Source organism: Xenopus laevis, chromosome 9_10L (genome assembly GCF_017654675.1).
Source record: "Xenopus laevis strain J_2021 chromosome 9_10L, Xenopus_laevis_v10.1, whole genome shotgun sequence".
NCBI classification, from domain to species: domain Eukaryota; kingdom Metazoa; phylum Chordata; class Amphibia; order Anura; family Pipidae; genus Xenopus; species Xenopus laevis.
Genome location: NC_054387.1, coordinates 86,497,344 through 86,524,983, shown reverse-complemented (window position 1 = coordinate 86,524,983; position 27,640 = coordinate 86,497,344). Strand labels below are relative to the sequence as shown.

The following is a 27,640-nucleotide window of genomic DNA, read 5'->3' as shown; positions in this document are numbered from 1 at the left end:
ACAACTCTTTTCAACATTCCCATGTAACTCTCAACCTATCTGAATGTTCCATATAAAACGCTTTATCCCATGCAAGATCCTTTGGGGTATTTGCATGCTTTAAACACTACAGTACTTTACAAATAATTTTTATTTGTATAATAAATACACAACAGAAATAAAAGCATTGCATTTTTTGGTTTATCAACCCTGTTTAGTAGTTGCCACTCTATATATATATTTTACACTGGTACTGCAATTACATATATAGTACATATGTGGTATATATTTTGTGCATAGTGAAGGCATAGCAAAACAGAATGACTAAAAGACAAAGGATGATGTGGACACACTGGCAGTTTGGACATTTGAATTGAAGAGAAAATTAAATTGAAATAAATGCAACACTATTGGTTTGGGGTTTGAAAATGAGTTGTTTTCATGTAAATATATACTACCTATGGAATCAGCATTAAAAGTCCAGACCTCCTCAGACTAGTCATATGGAGTGTGTGCAATAGGAAAAAGAAGCTACTGTCTTATACGTACCGTAAGTAAAGGCGTGTCTTTAAATGATAATTCTTCTTAATTTCATCTATACTGCCAGTCTTGCTGCTCTAAGTTATTGCCGCATGCAACCCAATAAAGAAGAGAAACAATATCAATCCCACAGGACTCCACATATAGTAAGGTGCAAGGTGAGATCCTAAGTTCACAAGAGATAGAGGTTTGAAAGTTTAATATAAACCGATTTACCATCTCTATATTTGCCAATGCCTTTAAGCTGCCGTAGTTTGGTTTGATACACAAAGTAATCACAGCCTGTGTCCTGAAATGTTTGCAGCATTAAACATAGTACCAATTGTATTTATTATTTGTGTTTTAGGGGGTTTATATTCAAGTGTTCCTGCTATATTTGTTAGCCATACATTTGACACTATGGGGCCGATTCACTAAGGTCGAGTGAAGGATTCGAATGAAAAAAATTCGAATTTCGAAGTATTTTTTTGGTACTTCGACCATCGAATTGGTTAAATTCGTTCGAATTCGAACGAAATCGAACAAATCGAACGAAAAATCGTTCGACTATTCGACCATTCGATAGTCGAAGTACTTTCCCTTTAAAAAAAACTTCGACCCCCTACTTCGGCAGGTAAAACCTACCGAAGTCAATGTTAGCCTATGGGGAAGGTCCCCATAGGCTTGCCTGTGATTTTTTGATCGAAGGATTTTCCTTCGATCGTTGGATTAAAATCCTTCGAATCGTTCAATTCGAAGGATTTAATCGTTCGATCGAACGAAAAATCCTTCGATCGATCGATCGCAGGATTAGCGCTAAATCCTTCGACTTCGATATTCGAAGTCGAAGGATTTCAATTCGAGGGTCGAATTTCGAAGTATTTTTAACTTCGAAATTCGACCCTTAATGAATCTGCCCCTATGAGTAGCTCTCTTCTGAGAATTTTGAGTATCTGAAGAGAGCCTTCAAAGTATTGATGTCCAAGTGCCTCAAAAGATCTCAATCCCCAGCCCTCTGAAGTAGAATGTTTCTGCAGTCTTTAATATGATCAATTTTATGATGGTGCAACTCTTCTTTGTGTACCTTTTTTTTCTTTCTGAGAAAAATTGTATTGTGTAGCATTCTATAGCTTTTATATTGTATCTTGATTGAGCTTCTGATTCCCTCACCAGCTTGGTTACGGCAGTTGTCTTTACTTGTAAATTATTTTATTTGGACTGTTTATCCTAAGGGTATAGCTACAGGTCACGCACAGGCTAATGTTGTAAATTATTTGATATATGCTTTTAAATGCATTATCTAAATCATATAATTATTATACTGGTAATGGAATTATATCCATGGTTTATGCCCTCTATTATGGCCCCACATGCAAATGCATAATCCGGCCAGTCTTGCTGCTTTAAGTTATTGCAGCATGTAACCCAATAAAAGAAGAGAAACTCTTCTTTGTGTACCTTTTGTGTATTGTGTAGCATTCTATAGCATCTTGATTGAGCTTCTGATTCCCTCACTAGCTTGGTTACGGCAGTTGTCTTTACTTGTAAATTATTTTATTTGGACTGTTTATCCTAAGGGTATAGCTATTGGTCACGCACAGGCTAATATTGTAAATTATTTGATATATGCTTTTAAATGCATTATGTAATTCATATTATTATACTGGTAATGGAATTATGGTTTAATTATAGTGTATGCCCTTTATTATGGCCCCACATGCAAATGCATAATTTTAGGATGGTAGCAGTAGGAATACTTGAATTGGTTATGCAGCTGCTGTCTGTGTCAGTGCTATTACCGATATTGTTTTAGAATACTCCTTCCATCACGCCATCCTCTATGAGAGGTCATATAAGCCTCTTCCCAGTTTTTCTAGTCTGCCTCTGTATTCCAGCTTTTTGTAGTTGGCTTGACTTACACCCTTAAAGCCATACATTGCCCCCCACCAGCATGCTGCAATGGCAGCAGTAGAATCACTGTCTCCCCCATGGAAAAAAGCCCTGTGGGAAAGTTCAGTCCAACTGTCCCCAGAACCAAGAATGGCATCATATGCGATCATGGGGGCATCGTGCCCACTGCTGCCACCCCAACCACTGTAGCTAAGAGAAGTGTAAAATGAATCCCTTTCCTCCACACCATAATTCTCAGGAAACTTTGGTTGTGACATTCCATCTAAGATGCCTCTCAGAGAAAGGTACGACTTCCAGCTGCTTTCAAAGTAAGACCTGGAGGATACAAAAAAAAAAACATGAGTATCCAACTGATAAAGTTCATATTAGTTGTACAACCTGCTGGTTAGCACAGCCTAGTGTTTTGCCATGTCCTCAGACACTAGGGGTTTTCAATGATTTATAAAGTCAGGTAGTATGCTATATTGAATCAAAGGCATTTCAAAGCTCTTAATCTCTTTCTATCCATCCACAGCCACAGATCAGCAGTCGGCGAAAAACCACACTATAAAGAAGTCTATCATAAGGTCTTTAACCTTTGATTGGACAAATGGGAATATTTTTACATTACACACATTCATTCAGAGGGCATCTCCCCAGGATTCATTTCTGCAGCCCAAAGCTGCTTAACGCTTTCAGGATGTATATATTAAATATGTGCAACATAAAAATACCTAAAGAACAAAAGTGATTGGTTGAAATTGATTACTCATTGTTGCAAATTTGCAGCTGTGAAGTTTATTCATAAATTAATTTAGACATTTGAATTAAATATGTAAAGCAATTCATAGCTAACTGATATCTGGTTATTTAAAGTATGCTTGAAACTATCCATCAATAACTTTGCTGGACAATTTTAAAGCAAAATGTGCTTGATAAAACTTTTCCCAGGAATTTAAATAGGCAGCTGGCCATGAAGGACTAAGAACACCAGAAAAGGAAATGCTTTCTATCCATGTAGAAATGCACCATGTTCTAAGCAGTCCAAATATGTGGTAATATGTAAGCACTTTTTCAGACAATAGCCTACAAAAGTAACCCTTTTGGGTGCTTTGAGTGCCACTTTTTTAAAGGAATACTGTCATGGGAAAACATGTTTTTTTCAAAATGCCTCAGTTAATTGTACTGCTCCAGCAGAATTCTGCACTGAAATCTGTTTTCAAAAGAGCAAACTGATTTTTTTACATTTAATTTTGAAATCTGACATGGGGCTAGACATATTGTCAGTTTACCAGGTTACATAGTTATAGTTAGTTACATAGTTAAATTGGGTTGAAAAAAGACTAAGTCCATCAAGTTCAACCCCTCCAAATGAAAACCCAGCATCCATACATACACCCCTCTCTACTTTTAATTAAATTCTATATACCCATACTAACTATAGAGCTTAGTATCACAATAGCCTTTGATATTATGTCTGTCCAAAAAATCATCCAAGCCACTCTTAAAGGAATTAACTGAATCAGCCATCACATCATCACCCGGCAGTGCATTCCACAACCTCACTGTCCTGACTGTGAAGAACCCCCTACGTTGCTTCAAATGAAAGTTCTTTTCTTCTAGTCTAAAGGGGTGGCCTCTGGTACGGTGATCCACTTTATGGGTAAAAAGGTTCCCTGCTATTTGTCTATAATGTCCTCTAATGTACTTGTAAAGTGTAATCATGTCCCCACGCAAACGCCTTTTTTCCAGAGAAAACAACCCCAACCTTGACAGTCTACCCTCATGATTTAAGTCTTCCGTCCCTCTAACCAATTTAGTTGCACGTCTCTGCACTCTCTCCAGCTCATTTATATCCCTCTTAAGGACTGGAGTCCAAAACTGCACTGCATACTCCAGATGAGGCCTTACCAGGGACCTATAAAGAGGCATAATTATGTTTTCATCCCTTGAGTTAATGCCCTTTTTTATGCAAGACAGAACTTTATTTGCTTTAGTAGCCACAGAATGACACTGCCCAGAATTAGACAACGTGTTATCTACAGAGACCCCTAGATCCTTCTCATTTAAGGAAACTCCCAACACACTGCCATTTAGTGTATAACTTGCATTTATATTATTTTTGCCAAAGTGCATAACCTTGCATTTATCAACATTGAACCTCATTTTCCAGTTTTCTGCCCAGTTTTCCAGTTTAGACAAATCACTCTGCAAAGTGGCAGCATCCTGCATGGAACCTATAGTTCTACACAATTTAGTATCATCTGCAAAAATAGAAACAGTACTTTCAATGCCCACCTCCAGGTCATTAATAAACAAGTTGAAAAGCAAGGGACCTAGTACAGAGCCCTGTAGTACTCCACTAACAACACTGGTCCAATTAGAAAATGTTCCATTTACCACCACTCTTTGTAGTCTATCTTTTAGCCAGTTCTCTATCCAGGTACAAATACTATGTTCCAGGCCAACATTCCTTAATTTAACCAGTAACCTTTTGTGTGGCACTGTATCAAATGCTTTAGCAAAATCTAAGTAAATCACATCCACTGCCATCCCAGAATCGAGGTCTCTACTTACATTCTCATAAAAAGAAATTAAGTTAGTCTGGCAAGATCTATTACGCATAAAACCATGCTGGCACAAACTCATAGTATTATGATTTGTTATGAAGTCCAGTATCTTATCCTTTATTAACCCTTCGAAAAGCTTTCCTACCACTGACGTCAGACTAACTGGCCTATAGTTTTGAGGCTGAGAACGGGATCCTTTTTTGAATAGAGGCACCACATTAGCAATTTGCCAGTCTCTCGGCACTATGCCAGATCTCAATGAATCCTGAAAAATTAAGTAAAGAGGTTTGGCTATCACAGAGCTAAGCTCGCTAATTACCCTGGGATGAATACCATCTGGCCCTGGACCTTTGTTAATCTTAACATGTTCTAGTCTCTTTTGAATTTCTTCCATGCATCATTAGTTGTATTACTAGAATTGGGACTGTTAAGAAGGAAACCTTCACTTACTGATTCCTCATTTGTGTAGACAGATGAAAAATATGAGTTCAGAATCTGCGCTTTTATTTTGTTTTCATCAACCAGCTGACCCCCCTCTGATAGTAAGGGTCCCACCCCTTCCTGCTTCATTTTTTTACTATTAACATATTTAAAAAATAATTTTGGATTTTTTTTACTGCTTGCTGCAATATCCTTTTCTATAGCAATTTTAGCTTGCCTTATAGCTTCTTTGCATGATTTATTGGCCTCCTTGTACCTTATAAATGTTCGGCTGTACCAGCTAACTTGAAAGCCTTAAAAGCACATCTTTTCTTACCCACCTCAACACCAACGCTTCTATTGAACCAAAAAAGGTTTTGCTTTGCAACGACGTTCCTTGCTTACAAGTGGAATATACTGACAAGTATATTTATTAAGCAGCATTTTAAAGACTTCCCATTTTTGTTCTGTGTTTAACCCTGAGAAAAGCATTTCCCACTTAATATGTTGCAGAGATGCCCTTATACTGTCAAAGTTTGCACGTCTGAAATTTAGTGTTTTAGTTACTCCCTTATAGAATTGCTTCTGCAACAGAATCTCAAAGGAGACCATGTTATGATCACTAATCCCTAAATGCTCCCCCACACAAATGTTAGAGATGAGTTCAGTATTGTTAATTATTACAAGGTCCAAAAGAGAGTTATTCCTAGTAGGTTCTTGAACGAGCTGGAATAAAAAGTTGTCATTCAGCATATTTACAAACCTACTAGCTTTTTCTGTCTTAGCAACCCCATTACCCCAGTCAATGTCTGGATAATTGAAGTCACCCATAGCAACAACTTGACCCAGCTGTGAAGCCGCTTGTATCTGCAAGAGTAGCTGGGCTTCATACTCGACACTTATACGAGGTGGTTTGTAGCATACACCAATGATAATGCCCCCAGTCATGTGACTTGTGCTCTGATAAACTTCAGTCACTTTTACTGCTGTACTGCAAGTTTGAGTGATATTACCACCCTCCATTCTTCACCCCAGCAGCCTAATAACAGAGCAATGGGTAGGTAACCAGATAACAGCTCCCTGGTAGATACAGTAAAAACCCATGTCCCAATGTTTGATGGTGCTGGATAAACAAATATAAACTGTACAATGTGATTGATGGACTGCAGGTAGAAGCCTCTCTGTTTGTTTAAATTACAAGTTACAAGATAAGTTACAAATTAGAAAGACTGACTGGAGGTCTCAGAGACACCAGGCAACCAGAAAACATATTCAGCTGGAGGCCAGATTTTTATTATGATTGATACTGGTATTGCATAGTCAAAACACTGCCAAAAAGCAGCTTATATTATTAAAATGTAGAGCTACAGTACAGAGCTAAGTATTTAATAATTCAAAAACCTCAAAGATGGGGATGGCAAGCTAAAGTCAATCCTAGGCAGCACCATGTAATTATCTTTCCAGCAACATATAGTTAGCTGCTGTGCTGACATATTAATATCCATGTTATTTGCAAGACAGAGAGACACATAACATACCAAGAATTTAGATTATCCTGTACATCTCTGCCAGATTTCTCCACATAAGCTTTGGCTTTGGGCAAGACATCAAGCAAAGCTTTACCCCACTCGTGGGGTGGCTTACGATTTATTGCATAAGAGGAAAACAATGCAGCAGCCAATGATCCCAGATATCCAGTCGGGTGATGATGAGTCATTCTGCCACTCTCTATGCTTATTCGAATAAGGTCGTCCATCTGGTCTGGATGACGAAATCTCAGTCCAATGCACATGGCACGCATAGCTGCACCACAGCCCCCACCATATTTCTGAAATGGAATCTTCCATCCATCAGGAGTTTTTGGGTCGAGCTGATCAGCACTGCTCATGCAAGTATCGCCTAGAGGCAGAATTTAATAGGTTATGGAACTAGACAAAAATGGCTACCTAAAGAGCAGATATGGAATACATATTTTTACTGAGACACCCTTAGCACAAGTATACGATCTAATATCTAGAATGCTTGGGACCTGGGGGTTTTCTGAAGGAACAGGGACTCTAGGAGCTTTCTAGGTACACAATGTAACCATCATCATATCACTTCAGCAGGGATACCATCTTTACTTTCATATATCCTAGGTTGCTATGGCACTCGCATCAGTACTTAAATGATCAAAACTCATTTTATATCTTAAAAACATACCAAAACTTTCTCATAAGTAAAGACTGCAGAAGACCCAGAACATAGGTGTATATATATCTCAAAAGAGATATTTCAATGCAATACTGATGCATAAAACAATCACTACAAATTACAACCTGATGGAAAAAAAACTCACTCCTTACTCTAATACAAGTGTGAGTTAAAATCTCTATTTAACCCCATTTAACTTATTAGGTTTAATCTATGTATCCACTGTATTTCTACATTTTTTTAGAGCTAATTCCCTATCTCCACCCCATATCGGGGGAGATATGTTGAATAACCTGTATCAGCACTAAGACCCAATACATTACATACAGCTGTGTGAATAATATTATTAAAAGTGTTGATAGCTGATCTATGCTGGGAGAACCTATACCTGACTTTCTGGATGGATTCCCCAAAACAAATCAAATTACATGGGCAAACCAGCATAAAATTCGCAAAAATTATATCTTTTTGACTTGTTATAGGATTATAATATATATATATATATATATATATATATATATATATATATATATATATATATATATATATATATATATATATATATATATATATATATATATATATATATATATATATATATATATATATATATATATATATATATATATATATATATATATATATATATTATAATCCTATAACAAGTCAAAAAGATATAATTTTTGCGAATTTTGCGAATCAGACACAGCCATAAATAATCACAAGAACCATGAATATCCTATAAATTATATTCTTATGAAAGGGATTTAGTGATATAATTGGTTATAATCAGCACTTAGTGATGTAATTTGTGTCACGTGACTCCCTGAAAGTGTACTACAATAAATAGCATGGCCCACTATAAAATGTGAAGATATTATAATTCTTATATATTTTCCAACTGGGGATACATTATCCCCTATATAATAAACAAGAGTCATAAATATCTGAAATGTCTGGTAAATTAAATGGTAATATAAATGTTGCTTAGTGATATCATCTGTTATAATGATGCAATTTTTGTCAACTGACTCACTGAAACGTCAGTTTTATAAAAAATAAAAAAAAATTATAAATTGTCATGTTACCTTATAATTAATTCTGCAAAATTACATGACACATATTTAAATTATAATTACCAGGAGCTCTGCCATCCATGTCATCCATGCATTCTTTGTATTTCTTTGCCAGCAAGGGATAGAGCTTAGTTGGGTCTGTGTTTTTGCCTGCCTCCACCAAGGCCTCAGCAGTGGCAATGTGCATTATAGTGTCGTCGCTAACAAGCCACTGCTTCACATCAATATTCTCTATGCCACCCAGTTCGGCCAGCTCATTATGGATCTGCTGTCCATTTCTTTTGAATTCCCATTTGCCACGATTATAGCCGATGGCATCTCCTGCAGCACTAAGAACCATGGCAGCCACATAGTTTTCCACTAGACCTGAGCACATACTGGTCCAAATGGTGGAGTTCCAGCAAAGACCCGTAAATATCAGCTGAAACAAAAAAGAATGTTCAGTTATTAGTGAAAATAAAAACAATTATTCAACCACTCTCCATATAATCAGACATAATTATTCTCTTGTCAGATATGTATGAGCAAGACAAGCACTATATCAATGCAAATAGCAGGATGTTCTAAATTCTGGTAATTCTATTTTAACCCACCCTATCTCCCTGGAATCATTGTGGCTCAGTTCCATTACAAACCAACCCTGATCCACCATAAACTGTGAAGTACTGTATACCCAGTATACAACTGGCTATCATTCTATAGACCATAAGTCTTTTCATGTACAGTAAAATATGTCCTTTTCAAGTGTGAAAATTTAATGCACATATAGTGGTAGAGGCCTGTGTGTCACTGCTTCATGTGCAGACTGCTAGCAGCTGTGTGCCAATCTCTCGAATGACAAATAGCTGCTGGGAAAAGGCATTCAGTAGATATTGCTTGGGAATGTGGAAATTAGTGTTTCAGAGCGATACAAGATTAATGGCAAAAAGGGTTTTGCATTCCTCAGAACAGGGAATTTCTGCACACACAGAAGAACATTTTAATGACTATGGTTCTCTTAGATATATGGCACGGGTATAAAATTCTGGGAGTTTTTCCAACTAGGCAATTAATAGCTCTGTGTAATAGTTGTCAGAAAATAAGTAAAGAAATTAAATAACATTTCTCATAAAAAATTAGCTTACAACAGTTATGAATAAAAAATAGAAATTGTCTTTCATGTTTAATTTGAAAAGGACTTTTATTATACAGCTTTTTGTGTATGGGTGACAGGTCCACTTAAATATATATATATATATATATATATATATATATATATATATATATATATATATATATATATATATATATATATATATATATATATATATATATATATATATATATATATATATATATATATATATAATGAAACAAAAAAGACCGCACTCACAGGACTTATCATGAAAAAAAGCCACAAGGGCTGTGATTTTATTCCTCAACGTTTCGGCTATCCAACTCTAGCCGTCCTCAGGAGGTGAAAACATAACACAAAGTGAAGTCATTTTAAACATGTAAATTGTTGCGCCAAAATTGATGACGTCATACACACCAATTTTGGCGCCACATGTTTAAAATGACTTCACTTTGTGTTATGTTTTCACCTCCTGAGGACGGCTAGCTGAAACGTTGAGGAATAAAATCACAGCCCTTGTGGCTTTTTTTCATGATAAGTCCTGTGAGTGCAGTCTTTTTTGTTTCATTGAATACATGTAAGTTTTACCAGCACCAAGGCATTCAACCATTTATTGTGGAGTGCACCAGTTTGGATAGATTATATATATATATATATATATATATATATATATATATATATATATATATATATATATATATATATATATATATATATATATATATATATATATATATATATATATATATATATCAGTGGGATCACCTGACTATAGCTGGGAAGGGTGGGGACTACAACATGCTGGTCATTGCTCCTGTATAACTATAACAAACAAGGAAAATTTGGTTTTAAAAATTAGTGGTGAACACAATTTTTTCTTGTTTGTTATACAGGAGCAGTGACCAGCTCCATGTTGTAGCCATGTTGTAGCCAACTATAGTCAGGAGATCCCACTGGTGTCTAATAAAAGGGCAGCCAAGTTTGGGAGTTTTACTTTGAAAAGTCTTTGCAGTTCTCTGTCACTCTAGGTTGTTTGCATATGCAATAGAGCAAAAACTACACCTTTCAGTTTCTATGTCCTGATTTTGCTCTAAGCTCTTTTGGGTAGGGTTATCTATTTTTACTGTATTAGTTATTTAGTTTTATCTCTGTATGTAATTTAAATACGTTGAAGCATTATAAATACATAATAATAGTAATGCTGTGCATGCCCAATCAGGGTCGGACTGGGTGGCAGGACACACGTAAAAATCCTGTTGGGCCCCAGCCCTCAGACGGGATTTCCAGTTTTCCTGCAGAGAAGGGTGGCGGCCTTTGGAGAAGCTCAAGACTGGGGCCCCTAAGGGGGATTGACGGCTTCTGAGGTGGCAGCACCAGAGTGCCCTGGATCTCCTCAGTCGGACCCTGTGCCCAAGGATCTGGGCAGCAGAAAGGATCACAAGTACTTTAAGTAAAATAGCAGCTCAGTGCTCCCTTTAATAACCCCATCTTGTCTTTTAAATTGGCACAAGGGATATTTTGGAGCAGGAAACACATGGCAGCTCCGTGAAAGTCTAATTTGAAAACCAGCTACAAAACTAGCCAATAGCATGTGAAGCGTGAGGTGAAAAAAGTCTAAAAAATAAATGAATATATGTGAAAATACATCTTCTTCAAATTTCAACTAACTACAGAGGGGGGGGGGCAGGAGGTATTGGTGCCCCATAGTGCCCTAATACATATACAATTTCAATAAATATTGGTAAAACAGCTCAACCTCTAGACATTTTGGTGGCCAGCACATATTTGCCCCAAAATTGTCTGAAATTGAAGAAACAGACGGGAGAGCTTAAGAGGAGCAGGAGACTAAGGTACAGAGCCCAAAGTCTGGAAACTCTCGACTTCTACACAAGTCCCATTGCATGCTGGGCATTGTAGTCTTACATTAAACTTTACAGTTGGCAAATTGTGAAACAAAAACTACATTACCCAACATGCATTGGGAGACACAGGCTTGGTACAAACCAACCAAAGGCCCAAAAAGTAGCCCAAATCCATACCTTGGCTAGTTTGTACTTTCAAAACCTGCCTGGGCTTTAAATTAGTAGCCCAGTTTGGCTGCAAAACAGCCAACCTGGCAACTCTAGATTCAGCTATTTTTGGATGGGGGAGGCCTAAAAACTTGCATTCCTTCCAGTGATACCTACAGTCATTTCTGTGTGATAATGACAGGCTGAATTTATACTTGAAATCACGTAGCATTGGCCTATACTTATAGGAAATGGAGACTGTACATAAAGTACGTATTATATATGTTAGACAGGGCTGCAGTTCATAAATGTAATATCACCTAATTAATTCAGTCACTTCAACCAAAATATAAAGCGCAAAGTACACGTCTGTTGGTGCAGCTTTAATCTCCCCCCACCCGCAAATTTATTCAAAAGTTATAATGCACATCAAAAAGTTTCCCAGCTCGGCCCTCCCGACACCTTCCCTATTATGGAGCAGCCCCACTAAAATGAAACTACAGCCGAAAGCCCAGTAGGCGAGCGCAGTTACTTCCTGGTACAGACTTCCGCGTCTCACGCCTCTACTCTAGGCTGTTTTTAACCTGTCATGTCCCGGAGACAACACCACCGTCTAACGAAGTTACAAAAAAACCCCTGGAATGGCCAAGGGCTTCTGTAAAATAGAAGTTATTTAGGACAAACCCAATTTGTATCTCTACGAAATTAGTCCCAATGGGGTCGTCTTTGAAAAAGAGACAAGTCTGTATAATTGTATAACGACCTTCACACACCCCAGTCCTCCAAGCGCAGAGCCCCAAACCTTTGCTCACCGGGGGTAGCAGCAGCAGGCACCAACTCCTTAGTGTGGAGGTGAATAGGCGAGTCATGCAGGAATAGGGAAATAACCTGCTCCTTTTATTCTGCTTTTCCTACACTCAGTGCAGCACCGCCTCTGACTGGCAGCAGCTCTGGGGATGGTGTTACTGGTTTAACCTTCTCACTGCCAGCAGAATGTCATGTTTCATTTGCAGTCAGTGACAGCCTTTTTGAGAATTTGGGGCGCTTTCTGTATAGTACCATTTACTGGTGGGAAGTTGGGCACTCTTGGTATAGAAAAACTATATACGTATATTTTTTCAGGATAATCTTCTTAAAGGGATACTGTCATGGGAATTTTTTTTTTTTTTTCAAAATGAATCAGTTAGTAGTGCTGCTCCAGCAGAATTCTGCACTGAAATCCATTTCTCAAAAGAGCAAACAGATTTTTTTATATTCAATTTTGAAATCTGACATGGGGCTAGACATATTGTCAATTTCACAGCTGCCCCTGGTCATGTGACTTGTGCCTGCACTTTAGGAGAGAAATGCTTTCTGGCAGGCTGCTGTTTTTCCTTCTCAATGTAACTGAATGTGTCTCAGTGAGACATGGGTTTTTACTATTAAAGGAAAACTATACCCCCCAAACAATGTAGGTCTCTATAAAAAGATATTGCATAAAACAGCTCATATGTAAAACCCTGCTTCATGTAAATAAACCATTTTCATAATAATATACTTTTCTAGTAGTATGTGTCATTGGGTAATCATAAATAGAAAATTGCCATTTTAAAAAATAAGGGCCGCCCCCTGGGATCGTAGGATTCACTGTACTCACAAACATACCAACAAACCATACATGTTAGGTCACATGAGCCAATTAACAGACAGAGTTGTGTCTTTTGCTTCCACACTTCTTCCTGTTACAGTTAGACAGTATCCCTTTAAATCTGTTGTGACTTGATTTGGTGTGACACATAATAACCCCCCCCCATTGACACTGACCCCCCTCTGCACTGAATGTCTGATGAAAATTCCCACACTAAGGGGGCAGATCAATCTTTGCCATGTAAAAACTGGTGTAATATGTTTTACTTGTTTTTATTCTCATATCTTATTTACAGAGGAATAAACCTTTGTAAAAATAATGGCATAAAAGCTTGACGTTCGAATGGCATACAATTTAGCTCATAGTACACTAGTACAATAGTCCAGGGACTGGCCCGATTCCAAATTGGAGAGGCTTCAGATGGTTTTATTTTGCCTTCCTCTGGATCAACTGGCATTAAGCAGGATATATAGATATATATATATATATATATATATATATATATAGACAAATACAAGATTCCTCTGCACTCAACCCATTATCAATATATTTAAGACAGCGACATTTTGTGCATACTGCTACTGAAAAATGCCTTACCCTTTAAACAAAACAGGGATTGTTTGTCCATATATTGCAATATATTTAAGCTGGCCAACTACGTCAAAGTCATCCCATATCTGGCCAGTCCTATGCTCAATTTTCATCTGATTCATTAAGAATTCTATGGTTTAATTATACATTTTATAAAAGGGACGAATACGTTTTACCTGCAACTTGCTAGCTGCTTTCAAAGTAAAACTCCCAAACTAATGGGTTGAGTGCAGAGGAATCTTGTATTTGTCTATGTTTTTTGTGGTCACACCCTCATTGCACCCCCGCCTAATGATTTTAAAAACTAGTGGTGAGCACAACTTTCCCTTGTTTGTTATATATATATATATATATATATATATATATATATATATATATATATATATATATATATATATATATATATATATATATATATATATATATATATAGACTTAAAAGGTTGAACTTGATGGACAGGTGTTTTTATTCAACCTAACTTACTATGTAACTATATAGTGTTCAAAATGGCAATGATGATGGCCCAGTAGCACTTGAATCTGCTTTGTAAGCCTTGTTCCATTTGTAGCGTTGAGCTGAAACAATGATAAAAAAAAATGCTTGGTGTTTTTTATTATTATATAATATACAAAAGCCATGAATATCCTGTAAATTATATCCTTATAAATGGTGAGTTCTGATGTCATCAGTTATAAACGGTGAGTTGTGATGTAATTTCTGTCACATGACTCACTGAAATTTGTGTATTATAATAAATAAAGTACCCCCAGTTGCAAAATATGAGGATATTAGAAGTTACCTCGGAGTTTCATGACCTGTATAAAAACACTCGGCCTTCTGCCTTGTGTTTTTATATGGTCATGAAACTCCTCGGTAACTTATAATATCCTTATATTTTACAAGAGGGGGTACTTTATTCACTGTATATACAGTGTGTATTTATTTATGTTTCGTTTTTCATCCCCCCCATTTGAAGTGCCTCCTTTTTGTAGTAATAACAATTTTAAAGGGGTCATTGATGATGATTGATTGATGATGTGGAAGGCAGAGTGCATAGTGCAAAAAACAGGCACAATCCACAATTTTTTGCATTTTGAAACCTGTCTTTCAGCCAATATGAATTGTCACATGTCTCTGTGCTCTTTGGGAGCACAAAGATTAATACAGAGCTTCCTGTTTTTATTAATGCTGTATTCATGAGGGGAGGGTGGTTGGAGACATGTAATAGTTCCAGTGGTTGGAGACATGCAATAGTTCCAGTGGTGTAACTACCGGCTGCACATCCTGCATTGGGGTGCAGCTGCTGCTAGTAATGCCTCTGAGCAGTGGCGTAACTAGATGTTGCTGGGCCCCACAGCAAATTAATTTTAGGGCCCCCAACATATCCAGTGTTTGTCCTGTTTTACCAATATATGTTCAAATTGCTCATCAATGAGAGCCTCATGGGGCCCCCTGTACCTCCTGGGCCCCCCTACAGCCGCAGGGTCTGCTTCCTCTGTAGTTACGCCCCTGCCTCTGAGGGGTGGCAACCTTCTAACTTGCTCAAGTTAAGGAGCACTGGCTGATGCAGGCCTCATTATAGCCCTGTACATACCACCTGGCCTTAGGGTTGCCACCTGGCTGGTATTTTACAGGCCTGGCCGGTAAAAATGATGGTTGATCCCAATGTTATTAATAGGAAAAAAAAAGATAAATATATAGAAAGGCCTGTAATTTTTTCCAGAAAAGGTGGCAACCCTTCCTGGCCTACATAGGGTTTGTAATAACTAGTCAATCAGCATATGGACTGTCTCCAATCCACCCCAACCCGACTCCTATCCACTCCTTCCATATACTCACCAAATCCACTTCAGATTCAAAGATGACTGCACATCTCCTCCTCTTGACATTTTTCCTCTTTTCATAGAAAATGTATGCCGAAGATAAAATTTGCCACATTACATTTGCAAGAGTGTAATTACAATTTTTAGCGAATATGAGATGTGAAAATATGCCTATAACGTATTGAGACAAACTTCAAATTCTAATAATAATTAGAATTTGACTTTTTATGTAAGGAAAATTTGCTTTGGGCAGAATTAGATAGTATTGGTCAAGATATAAGTGGCCATTTACTAAGACCATGGACTTAAAGGAATTGTTCAGTGTGAAAATAAAAACTGGGTAAATAGATAGGCTGTGCAAAATAAAAAATGTTTCTAATATAGTTAGTTAGCCAAAAATGTAATGTATAAAGGCTGGAGTGATTTCATGTATAACAAGTCAGTCAGATCACTACTTCCTGCTTTTCAGCTCTCTTGGTTTACACTGACTGGTTACCCTGGCTACCAGGCAGTAACCAATCAGAGACTTGAGGGGGGGCCACATGGGTCATATCTGTTGCTTTTGAATCTGAGCTGAATGCTGAGGGTCAATTACAAACTCACTGAACAGAAATGTACCATGTGGCCCCCCTTCAAGTCGCTGACTAACTTAGAGTTATAGAGCTGAAAAGCAGGAAGTTGGATTCTGGCTGTTTTATTAGACATCCAGTCACTCCAGCCTTTATATATTACACTTTTGGCTAACTAACTATATTAGAAACATTTTTTATTTTGCACAGCCTATCTATTTACACAGTTTTTATTTTCACACTGAACTATTCATTTAAGTACAAGAGAAATAAGGGGAGTAAGAGAGGGGTCTGGCTGCGGTATTGCACCGCGTAAAAAAAAAATCCAAGTTGTTTATAGATAGTCAAAACAAAGGCAAAAGCCATGCATGCTGCTACTGCAGCTACCCAGGCAGCATGACATATGCAATTGGTAAAATAAAGCATGTCATATCAATGCTAGTTGTATACCCCCTTGAAATAAACACCAAAAGTAGAGACAAACTGCATTTGTTGCATAAGAAAACTACAAAGTGATACATTATTCTCACCACTAAGTGCCACTGATGCACAATATTAATGTGAGATTCTTAAAAAACAATCTTTTAAGTTTACAAAATGGATCTGCATGTTTTTGAAGTAACAGATACAGAAACAAATCCCTCATGTAAAACAATAAAAATTAAACAAAATCCTAACCTCTGTCAGGCTACATCTTTATAGATTAATTACCTATATGTTTTTAAAAGATACATATTCAAGAGAAATTAGCAGAATTTAGAACTTAGAACCAATATTCCATTCAAGTACATAGGGGTCACACAATCAAGTCCACTAGGCCTAACGGTGTAATAATTTGCCTTATCTACACTACTGCTTAAACTGTTCCTTCAGGCGTTAGTCTAGAAAATGTTACATACAAAACACTTAAATGGCTTAAGACTCACCATAGGCACAAACATCTGGCCTTCCTGATTCATTTTCCTTGTTGCTTTTATCCCTGTGTTTTGACAAAAGAGCCTCTGACCACCAGGGTGAGTAGCTTTCCAGGGTCTCTGAAGCTCCTTGCACCTCTGTCTAAAAATTAAAAAAGCTCACATTAAGATTGTACAGTGGCACCTAGTGGTCAGAATGATGTATCATTATGTTGTTTATAACAAAACTAGTCACTAGTTTTGGCTTTGTGGGACCACAAAAAACAGTGTAAAATAAATCAAAATGAAAATCTTAAAATCATGGTATGTAAAACTAAAGTTTCACTGTGTATTGTTCCTCTACTCCTAAACAGTAGCTCCTAAAAGTTGACAATGAACAGTCATGAAGGTCCCTTATGCTACACCTCGATGAGTGTTCTTTTTGTTTAGCAAGTCATTAACTTATTTATTGCTGTGTTTAAGTAGCCTTTTCCCCTTTCTTTCATTTGCGAAATATATAGCGCTCAATGCTAATCTATGCCCCCACTTTCTACACTACATTGAATCGAGCCAGTTCTCTGCTACCATCTGCCTTATGCATTTATCCACCGATAATGCCCAGTTGCACTTATCCACCCTCTTTGTAAGCTTATCCAATCCAATCCAATCCAATGAATGTGTGTAGTGTTTTGGGTAGCCGAAGATGAGTAGAGTTTAACAGTTCTTTATTAGCAGATGCATGCAGCCATTACACAAAAGTAACTTTCACTTTTAAGCTATTCAGGAAGTATGCACAGTATAAGTCTGGGCACAGTGACATCTACAGGCCATTTGTATAAACACCACATATTCCCCCTATAGTAGGAAAGCATATGGACAACTATAATAAACGGCAACAATTAAACAGTATGCATTTTAAAACAATATTATACATTCTTCACAATATTCTTCTCTCTCAGAAAGGATTCAAACTCATATGAGACAAACTGTGGTTTGTTGTCTTATATTAACTCCTTTGGATTACCTTCTCTGCTATAGACTGTAGACAGAAATGTTATTACTGTAGCTGATGTTATATGAGAAACAAATGCAATTTCAGGCCATTTACTGTAATAGTTTATCAAGGTTATAGCAAAAGGTTATAGCAAAAATTTTAGACACTGGCTGTGTGGCAGGCACTGGTGTTGATCAGTTTCAGGGCAGGTGCAACAAGCTGATCTTTTGCAAAGTATTTCTTGAAATATCCTTTGGTAGTATAGAAACATCTGAACCTGTATCAAGCATCAGGTTAATGGAGTGTCCCTTGTCTGCAGAAGCAGTACTGACACTGACAGTGCATATAAACTGGTCTGGAATAAATGTGTCACCTTTATCCACACTTAATACTGTGACATTTGTAGTAGTGACTTCATGAACTTCTTTAGCAGAACTACGGCAGATCTTAGCAAAATGTCCTTCTTTTGTGCATTTGAGGCAGCGTTTAGCTTTTGCAGGACATGAAACATGATTTGCAGTGTGTTGTGTTGAACCACAGCGAAAGCAGTATTTTTTATTTGTATTTGCTGCACGGTTTTGCAGTGTAGGTGAAAAACTTTCCTTAGCACTGTATTTTGCCTGTGACTGTGCATTATTAGGCCACAGTGTTGAATTCACAGTCATTCCCAGCAGTTCCCTGACAGAGTTTTAGCCTCTGCCACTGCTGTTTCAATTTGGCTAGCAACTGTAATAGCCTTTGCAAGGGTTAAATCCTTTCTATTGCGAGGTGAGTTTGTTTTTTCCACTATTTGGTCTCTTAGCATTTCATCTGTTAGATTCCCAAACTCACAGGTAACAACCAGCTCTCTCAAAGCTGCTACAAATTGTTCTGTGGATTCGCCATTATGTTGTCCACGTAGGCGGAATTTATATCTTTCAGCAACCACATTTACTCTTGGCACAAAAAAGTTCTTTATAGCAGTTAGAGCAGTTTCATAAGTATCATCAGGTAATGGTAATGTATGGAATATACGCGGTCAATCTGCTCCCATGCAGTGAATAAGTAAAGCACACTATCTAGCAGCAGAAACCCCCCCTTGGTCAGCAGCAATAATGTAATTTTCAAACATACGAATCCAAGCTGTAAAAGGTATGGTAGGCTCACCAGGGTTTGGAAGAAAAGCTGCAAGCTACTGCAGAGGTAGAAGAGTCATCCTTGTCGCCAATCTGTTATGTTTTGGGTAGCTGAGGATGAGTAGAGAATAACAGTGCTTTATTAGCAGATTCATGCAGATATTACACAACAGTAACTTTCACTTTTAAGCTGTGCAGGAAGTATGCACAGTATAAGTCTGGGCACAGTGACATCTATAGGCCATTTGTATAAACACCACAATGTGCATTTCTGGTATTGGAGAGATCAGAATATGAGGAATTAAGGAGAAGTAAAGAATGGCACTTTGGGAACAGACACATAATTAAAAAGACAGGAAGTAGAGAATGCCAAGTAGAGATGGGTAAACATGGCAAAAAGGGAGATGCAAAAAGGGCTAATGAGGAGAAAGAGGAATAGAAGGAATGAACATGAGGAAAGGAGGATGAAAATATGGGGAAAGGAACACTTGGAATATTTAAAAATTAGAGATAAAAGAAGCAAGTTGACAGATCAGGAAAATAAAAAGAAAAGAGCCAGAGAGAAACACTCTTGAGAAATTGAGAGGAAAAGAAGAGATGGAAAAACAAAAAAAGAAATAAGGAAAAAAAAGACAAAAACAGGGACAGAAGAAGGCATTGTGGGAGGATCAGAAACATATATGAAAGATGAAAGATATATGAAATTTAAAGAAAAAATCCTTATACATGGTTGCCTTGGGGGGGGGGGAGTGGATACACCCTGGTTTTGGTTTGTTTTGGACCCAGTGTAGAATGGAGGCTTCGTTACACATACAGTTTCACTTCAGGACTCTGAACATAATCCTGAGATAACAGAAGGGTATTTCCCCTAAATCAGTGCTGTCCAACTAACGGTCCGCGGGTCGGTCATCCCCTTGGGTGACCCCCCTACATGAAAGTCTGCCTGCTGTGACTGCTTACCTTGTGTAAACTTTAAAAGGTATCAGTACTAAGATTAACTGGCCCATGCATTGTTCACACCTCAAATTCACAGCTGTAATCCCACCTGCAAACCAGTAAAACCTCTGTTGTTCACACCCCAACACCTCAGACCCAGACTGAAAGTGCCCACATTGTTCACTTCAGATCTAATAGAAACTGCTGGAGGGGCACCAGCATTATGTGACTGTATGTAGCACAGTATGAACTGTCCATCTCAGAGTGGTCCTGATAGGTTTCCATGTCTTCTGCTGTATTCTGCCTTCCCTCTGCTCCATGTGTGTGCCATACGCTGCCTGCCCTATGCTCCTTGTGTTCCATACTCTGCCTGCCCTATGCTCCCTGTCTGTCCATACTCTGCCTGCCCTATACTCAGAGTGTCTATACTCTGCCTACCCTGTGCTCATTGTGTGTCATACTGTGTTTGTCCTATGCTCCCTGTGTGGCCATACTCTACCTGCTCTATGCTTCCTGTGTGTGTGTCCCATACTCTGCCTTCTTTTAAACAATATAGGACAGGATGGAGCTGACAATCTGCAGTCAGGCTGCGGTATTGCACCGCGTAAAAAAAAAAAGTTGTTTATAGAGTACTGTCAGTCAAAACAAAGGCAAGAGCCATGCTGCTGCAGCTACCCAGGCAGCATGGCATATGCAATTGGTAAAATAAAGCATGTCATATCAATGCTATACCCCCTATAAATAAACACCAAAATTAGAGACAAACTGCATTTGTTGCATAAGAAAACTACAAAGTGATACATTATTCTCACCACTAAGTGCCACTGATGCACAATAATTAATGTGAGATTCTTAGATAAACCTTTCAACACTTGCTCTTGTGGGCCCCACCAGCCCAGATCCGCACCCTGTGCTTGTTTTTCCTGCCACTACATCCCTTGTTTGGGCCAGTTGCAGCAAAAACAGTGCGTGCAAATGCTTGCATGCACATACGCGCGGGGTGGCACAGTGGGCTGGGGCCCTTTGACAGCAGCCCCGGTGGGCCCCCGGGGCCCCCCAATCTGTCCCCGAGCACTGCACCAAATTATACCAAGGATGGAGCCTCTCACCACAATGTTGCTTGTCAGAAAAATTTGCTTTTTTGTCCACAGCCCACTTGATGGCGCCAAATATCAGTATTCAATTAAAAAGTATATTTTGCTGAAGCTTCTGTTTTTTTTGTCTGTGTAAAACAGACGCCATACCTCATTCTGTATTTACAAGATGCCCAGTCCTGCTAATGTCCTGCTAAGTAGCCCCATAGCTATTACTGCCCTATTTTAGTGTAGGTATCAGCTATATCTGAAATTTTATATGAAATTGGTCTTTATGGGAGGGTGACACACAGGTCGGGACTGGGAGTCAAAATAGGCCCTGGCATTTCAAGGCCCAACTAGTCCCCCACCAGCCCACTAAATAGTGACTGTCTATATGTTGTACCTTTGCATTCCAGTAAGTTTAATTTCCAAATATTCTTTATTATTTAACAAAGAGAAAAGTAAAGCAGGTTGAGTATACAACATATTTTTCCAGTAAGTTTAACATGTTTCAATTAGACTTCAGTATCTATATTTATCTTTTGTATCTTTATATTTATCTATATATTTATCTATATATTAAGAAGCCTCTGTAGATGGTTTAAAACATGGATTTCCCGTGTTAACCTTTTTGATTGTTTTTTTATTTTTATTTTAGATGCAGCCAGGATGAAGCCAGAGTATGGTTCTAATTACAATATGAACAAGTCAAATCTTTGGAAGCAGCCAGTGTGTCATTATTATGCAAAGTGTAGCTCTGGAGCCTGATTTTCCTCCCCGCTATATGTATAATATTTGATTATCTATACTAATTTTACATATGCAAACAGGCTGACTTTTCCTTTGAGAAATCTGCACACTGATTTAGCCCACATGCATGCATTGTAGCTTTCAAAGTGATTTTTGTTCTCTACTTTCTACTGTCAGTATTACCATATTTACTGATTTTCAGAAAATCTATTGTGCTCTTTGGAAAAAAAAATCTCTTTTGTATGCAAAACTATGGCTCCAAAACTGTCCTACTGAAACTAAATTTTAGGTTTTTTTTGAGGTTTGGGTTCAAACCTCACTAGTGATGGGCTAATTTGCGCCATTTTTCGGCGAAATTTGCAAAACGGGGAAAAACTCACTTAACAGCGCCCGTTTTTGACGCTGACGTCCGTTTTTTTTGACGCCGGTGACATTTTTTGAGCGTATTTTCGCGCCTGAATTCGCACCTGGAAAATAAATTCGCCCATCACTAAACCTCACCTATTGTTCTGTGCACTCCTGGTATATTGTATAAAGCTGACTGTTACAACAATGTTTTAACATAACCTTAACTTGACAAACCAAAATATTTATCCAAAAAAATGGAATTTGCACCCAGGGAGTCTGAAAACACTGGTCACATTGTTACATAATTTTGTTGCAGGAAGGTAGGAATTTTTTAGAAGGCCAGTAAGACAAATAGCAACTAAACATACACAAGTGCTAAATATGTTACATGAATGGTGAGTAAATCAATATGATAAAAATGAATAATAATAATGCATGGACTGGCTACCACTTGGGGGTTAGAATTCCATTTTTCAGGTACCTGTGGAGAGTTTTCACAAGAATGGTTTTGCAGATCAGTCTCTTAAATAACACTAAAACACTTGAATACCTTTTTTTTTTCTGGCTATGCTTGATCTTAAATTCTTAGTACAAAGAGTGATTAAAACCAACCAGTAATTCCATTACAATGATATATACATTAGAGACTTTGGTAATGCGCTACAGACAATATAAGACTTTAGAGAGCAGCTACATACAATATCATTAATCAAATAACCATATTGGCATGCTCCTCATTCACTTTCTTGGCTAGTTCTCTTACTAATAATTCACAAGGATTTTAGGAATTTCTTTTTTCTATCAACAGTGTTATTGAAGACGGTGCAAATACTCAAATACCCTACTTGCAAAATTGTCCAGAAAATGCTTTTAATGAATGTGTTGCTATGGGTCACAGGCGCTGTAGTAAACAGTGTCTTTTATTGGGTATGCACTAGGTTGGGGTCCCCAACCTTTTATTTCTGTGAGCTACATTCATATGTAAAGAGAGTTGGGGAGAAACACAAGCATGACAAAACGTCCTTGGTTTCCAAGTAAAGGCTGTGATTGGCTATTTGGTAACTCTAAGTGGGCTGGCAGCCGACAGGAGGCTTTGTTTTGTAGTTTTTTACGCAACCAAAATTTGCCTCCTAACCAGGTATTCAAAAATAAGCACCTACTTTGAAGCCACTGGGAGAAACTTCAAAATGGTTGGTGAGCAAACTGTTGCTCATGAGTCACTAGATGAGGATCACTGTACTAGGTCTAGTAAATCGGAGCAAAAAATCATGTATTTGTATACAAACAGTTGACTGCTAAATTCTGCCTGCTGAATTATTGTTATGGCTTATATAAAAATCATAAAGGCTCATTTACTACAGCACACAAAGATTTTCCTAGTGACTGCAAATTGCTCTAGTGTTCTAAACACACATCTACTAGTTAAAGGGGTTGTTCGCCTTCCAAAAACGTTTTCAGTTCAGTTTTAAGCTTGTTCTCCAAACATAAATTGTTTTTTGAATTGAATTGTTTTCCATATTTTAATTTTTACAGTTTTTCAATAATTGAAGTTTAAAATGTAATGTTCCTGTCTCTGGTGTTTCAGTCTGGCATCTCAGTGATCCAGGTGCAAATTCTGAATTGTTCCAATGTGCTACATTAGTTGGGATATTAGTAACTATTGTATCAATTATAGCAGCTGACCTTAATAAAACTCGGGGATTCGGCTAAGCTGGGCCAAAAATAAGAAATGTATCAACTAATGTATCAATTTTGAATAGTTTACAAAATCGGTGCCTCACCACCCAGAGCTGCTTTAGAAAGACAAAGGAAGGTGAAAATTTTAATTATTTGAGCTTAAATAGGAAGCTTAGAAGTTTTAGAAAAACGGTCACAAATAGTAAATAGAAAGTAAATGAAAAACTATTTCTGGTGAACTATCCAAAAACAGCTGAACTGAAAAAGTGTTGCAAGGTGAACAGCCCTTTTAAGGGCCGGCACAAAGGATGCCCGTGGTAGTCCAATACATGCCCCTTACTTGCACATCAACACAATTCCACCAGAAGTAGCTGTCTGCTCAGGACAGTTGTTGTATACATTGCTTCCTTGTTCTGTGTATGGCTCCATGCGCTGGATATGCCAACAAAGCTCAACTGAGCAGAAGACACTTTGCACCGTGCTTTCCATAAAGTGCACATGATAGGTGCCATTTCATGGTGCCCTATGAGGCAGAGTTTTGCACCCTTTAGTGCACCAGCCCTTGCATCTGTAAATAAGCAATGGCTACTATACATTCCCTACATAAGTTTTATATTTCAAATAAATACTATTAACATTTTCTAACCCAATAAACAGATGTATTGAATCATGGAATGTTAAGATGTCCCCTCTACTGTCTCCCATTTCAAACTGAGTAGTCATTTAAATAAAGAATTCGTGTTAAACTTTCTTTTTAAGGGTTAAGATTTGAGGCTCCAGGAAACAGAACAATAGAGATAACTTATGCACATTGTTGTGCCATTTTTAGTGTGAGCATTAATCAGAGGTGTAAAGGAAGCATGCTTTCTTATTTAGAACCCAGATCTGTGCAAGGAAGTAAGGACAGATTACCCATAATGCTTTCCTTAAATATAGCAATATAACATTACCCCAACGTTATGCCATTCTATAAATAACATGGCCATTGTGGAACTCAGTAAGGGAGCTATAACTACACATTAGCCAAGAGCAGGATTTTAATCTTCCTGACACTTCCTGTTCTAGTTACTGGCATATTGTATTACATCTACACTAATTTTCACTGGACTTACTACCTCTGAAAACTGATATTCAAAAATAAATAAATAAAACGACATATCAGAAAATCAAAGTTTTGCACTTAAAGAAAACAGTAGAGATGAAGACCATAATTATATTTATGGAGAGGCAGTAACATTTAATAATGGACATGAGAATAAGCCCAAAAATTTCAGGAAAAGTAATGTGTCCATGTGTGTTGGGGACTCCTATGTTGAAAATAGACTGATATTGTTTTTTCTAGTTAATAATTTTATTTAGGCCAGTGTAACTTATCTATGGTTCACCATATGCACATATATCTACATATAACAGCAATTATTGGTGGGGATGAAAGGACCAGCTATTAATCAATTCACTGGAAGAAATGATAGGCACATATATATGTTACTGTTTGGGAAATAGCAGGTGCCATTTAGCATTAGGGAGAATAAATATAACCATAATTTTATATTTGCTAAAAGTAAGGTTCCCTGCCTGCCTTACCCACTGCACACAGTCGATTGAGTGCGCTTACTGACGAGAAGGTATAAACTGCCAGTGGGGGAGAAGGATGGCTGAAGGGAGTTGTGGCTGGGGTGATGGGCCCGTTGGGGTGGCAGAAGGGGGTGGTTGGGATGCAGCAGCCTTGGTGGGCCTGACCCCCTTAGTCTTGTTGGGGCCTAAGGTTTTCTGGATAAGGGGCATTTCCATTATGTGAAGGTACCAAGGACATATACCCAGTAGGATTGTTATGCCTTCAGTACACATTTATGCTATATCAGTGCATCAGTTATAATAATATACTGTCTTATTATAGAAATAAATACAGAAATAAATAATGATTTATATAATCAAATACAAAAACATGGTTGTTTTAATAGGGCATAATATGAAATGCCATTCTGGAGCTTTCTGGATTTTAGAATCGATACTTACAGCTTAAACTGACATATTGGGCTTTTACAAATAAGCATGGGAATTGTTAAACCCATTTCAGATGTCCCTAATTTGTACTATTTAGTCTTGTCTCTTCAATCTCCCATTCAGTCTTTCCATATACTGTATGTGTTATTGTTTAATTGCTGGCGCTCTGTGACAGCCTAATGTAACACAGTAATGAGATTCTAATTGTACGCTGCTATTACAGACTTGCTGCTTTAGGCTGGTGGGAGTCCTGCATTATGCACCATGATTGTTGGGCTGTCAGGTCAGGACTTTCCCTTACCTCTAATGCAAAGCAGGCGGCTTCCGACAGTTCAAGTTAAAGTAGCCTTTTAGGCAATTAAGTGCAAAATGTCCCCTTGTAGTGTCTATAAAAAGCATGTAAAAGCATTAGATTCCCATTAAAGTGTACCTTCCACATTACAGGAAATAAGATGATTGATGAAACATTACTTAATTGCCAGTTGCAAAACCGTAAATGCCCAAGGAAACTTAATATAACATGTTCTAGGCGTACAGGGAGCAATAAGATGCCAAAAAAATAACTATAAAAATTAGGTCAGCTATACTTATATTACTTGTTACACATTATAGCACAAAGAGCAAATTAGAAAGCTCAGGGGCATTGAAAGGTTGTGTGGCTCACCAGCAGAGGACTGATGATGGTACTGTACAGCCATGATAGTATTGTTCTCATAGAAACCTGCATTCTATACTCTCAAAATGCATATGTTATCAATACAAACACACACATGTAGGGGACCAAAAGGGTTAATTCCCTACTGGCTCTGGAAGTCTAGATAGCTGTAACCTATGCCCTGGGGAAGCAATGTGGTACCAAGGGTAGGGTTAGGTGTTCCTGTCCTTAGGTTATATAGGAAGAGGGAGCATATGGGTACAAATAGAGCACACTGTTTCTCCTTAAAAAGGAGGTGTATGTATTGGGTGGGCTGAAACACAAGGCCCCCTGTCTCCCAGACCCTTAGTAAAGTCCAGGTGAATGAGTTTAGCAGATTACCATCTGGCACACTTTAGGAGTAGTGTAGGTATAAAGTACAGCATCAGCTCCATTGAGTAGAAGAAGTTAGGAGATACTTTCTCCTAAGCAATACCTTGCTTAAAGTGAAAGGGCACTCAGCTGGGGTGGGACTCAGGATCTTGTATATTTAAATCCCAGAGACACTTCGCTGAAGGGGAACTGGACTATTTAAACAACATCCCAGTACTGGCAGATGACTGATCTGCTGTATTTGTCGTATTGCTTTACTTTTCATCAATTATTGTCTGTTGAAAATTACAATTTAGCCTCATCTGACCTATTGTGAGGGCTCATCTCAGAGAGACTGTTATGTGTGAGAGAGACTGTAACTGTAATGGTATTCTGCCTGAGAACCATTGGATATAGACATTCCAACCAAAAAGGTTTTCATACATATGCACATCACAAGT

At 37.8% G+C, this 27,640-nt stretch overlaps 1 protein-coding gene across 2 annotated transcripts; it reads right to left on the bottom strand.

The window, feature by feature from the left end:
* Nucleotides 1-112: 112 nt before the first annotated feature.
* Nucleotides 113-12,735, bottom strand: adprh.L (ADP-ribosylarginine hydrolase L homeolog). Of its 2 annotated transcripts, XM_041577238.1 has the most exons (5): nucleotides 12,583-12,735; nucleotides 8,711-9,068; nucleotides 6,917-7,277; nucleotides 1,418-2,724; nucleotides 113-916 (listed from the first exon to the last, which is right to left on the bottom strand). In XM_041577238.1, exons 1-4 carry the CDS (start codon nucleotides 12,637-12,639, stop codon nucleotides 2,337-2,339), a joined length of 1,164 nt encoding a protein of 387 aa, XP_041433172.1. In that variant the 5' UTR covers nucleotides 12,640-12,735; the 3' UTR covers nucleotides 113-916; nucleotides 1,418-2,336. The 2 variants fall into 2 exon arrangements, with proteins under 2 accessions (XP_041433172.1, XP_041433171.1); XM_041577237.1 differs by lacking the exon at nucleotides 113-916 and having other exon boundaries at nucleotides 1,455-2,724; nucleotides 12,544-12,709.
* Between the last annotated feature and the right edge of the window lie 14,905 nt (nucleotides 12,736-27,640).

Coding starts and splice junctions, on each gene's coding strand:
- adprh.L (XM_041577237.1), bottom strand. CDS start 12,639: ATGACTCGCCTATTCACCTCCACACTAAGGAGTTGGTGCCTGCTGCTG. Junction 9,069..12,543: donor TCTGCGCTTGGAGGACTGGG/GTGTGTGAAGGT, acceptor TTTTTGTTTCAG/CTGATATTTACGGGTCTTTG. Junction 2,725..6,916: donor CAGGATAATCTAAATTCTTG/GTATGTTATGTG, acceptor TGTATCCTCCAG/GTCTTACTTTGAAAGCAGCT.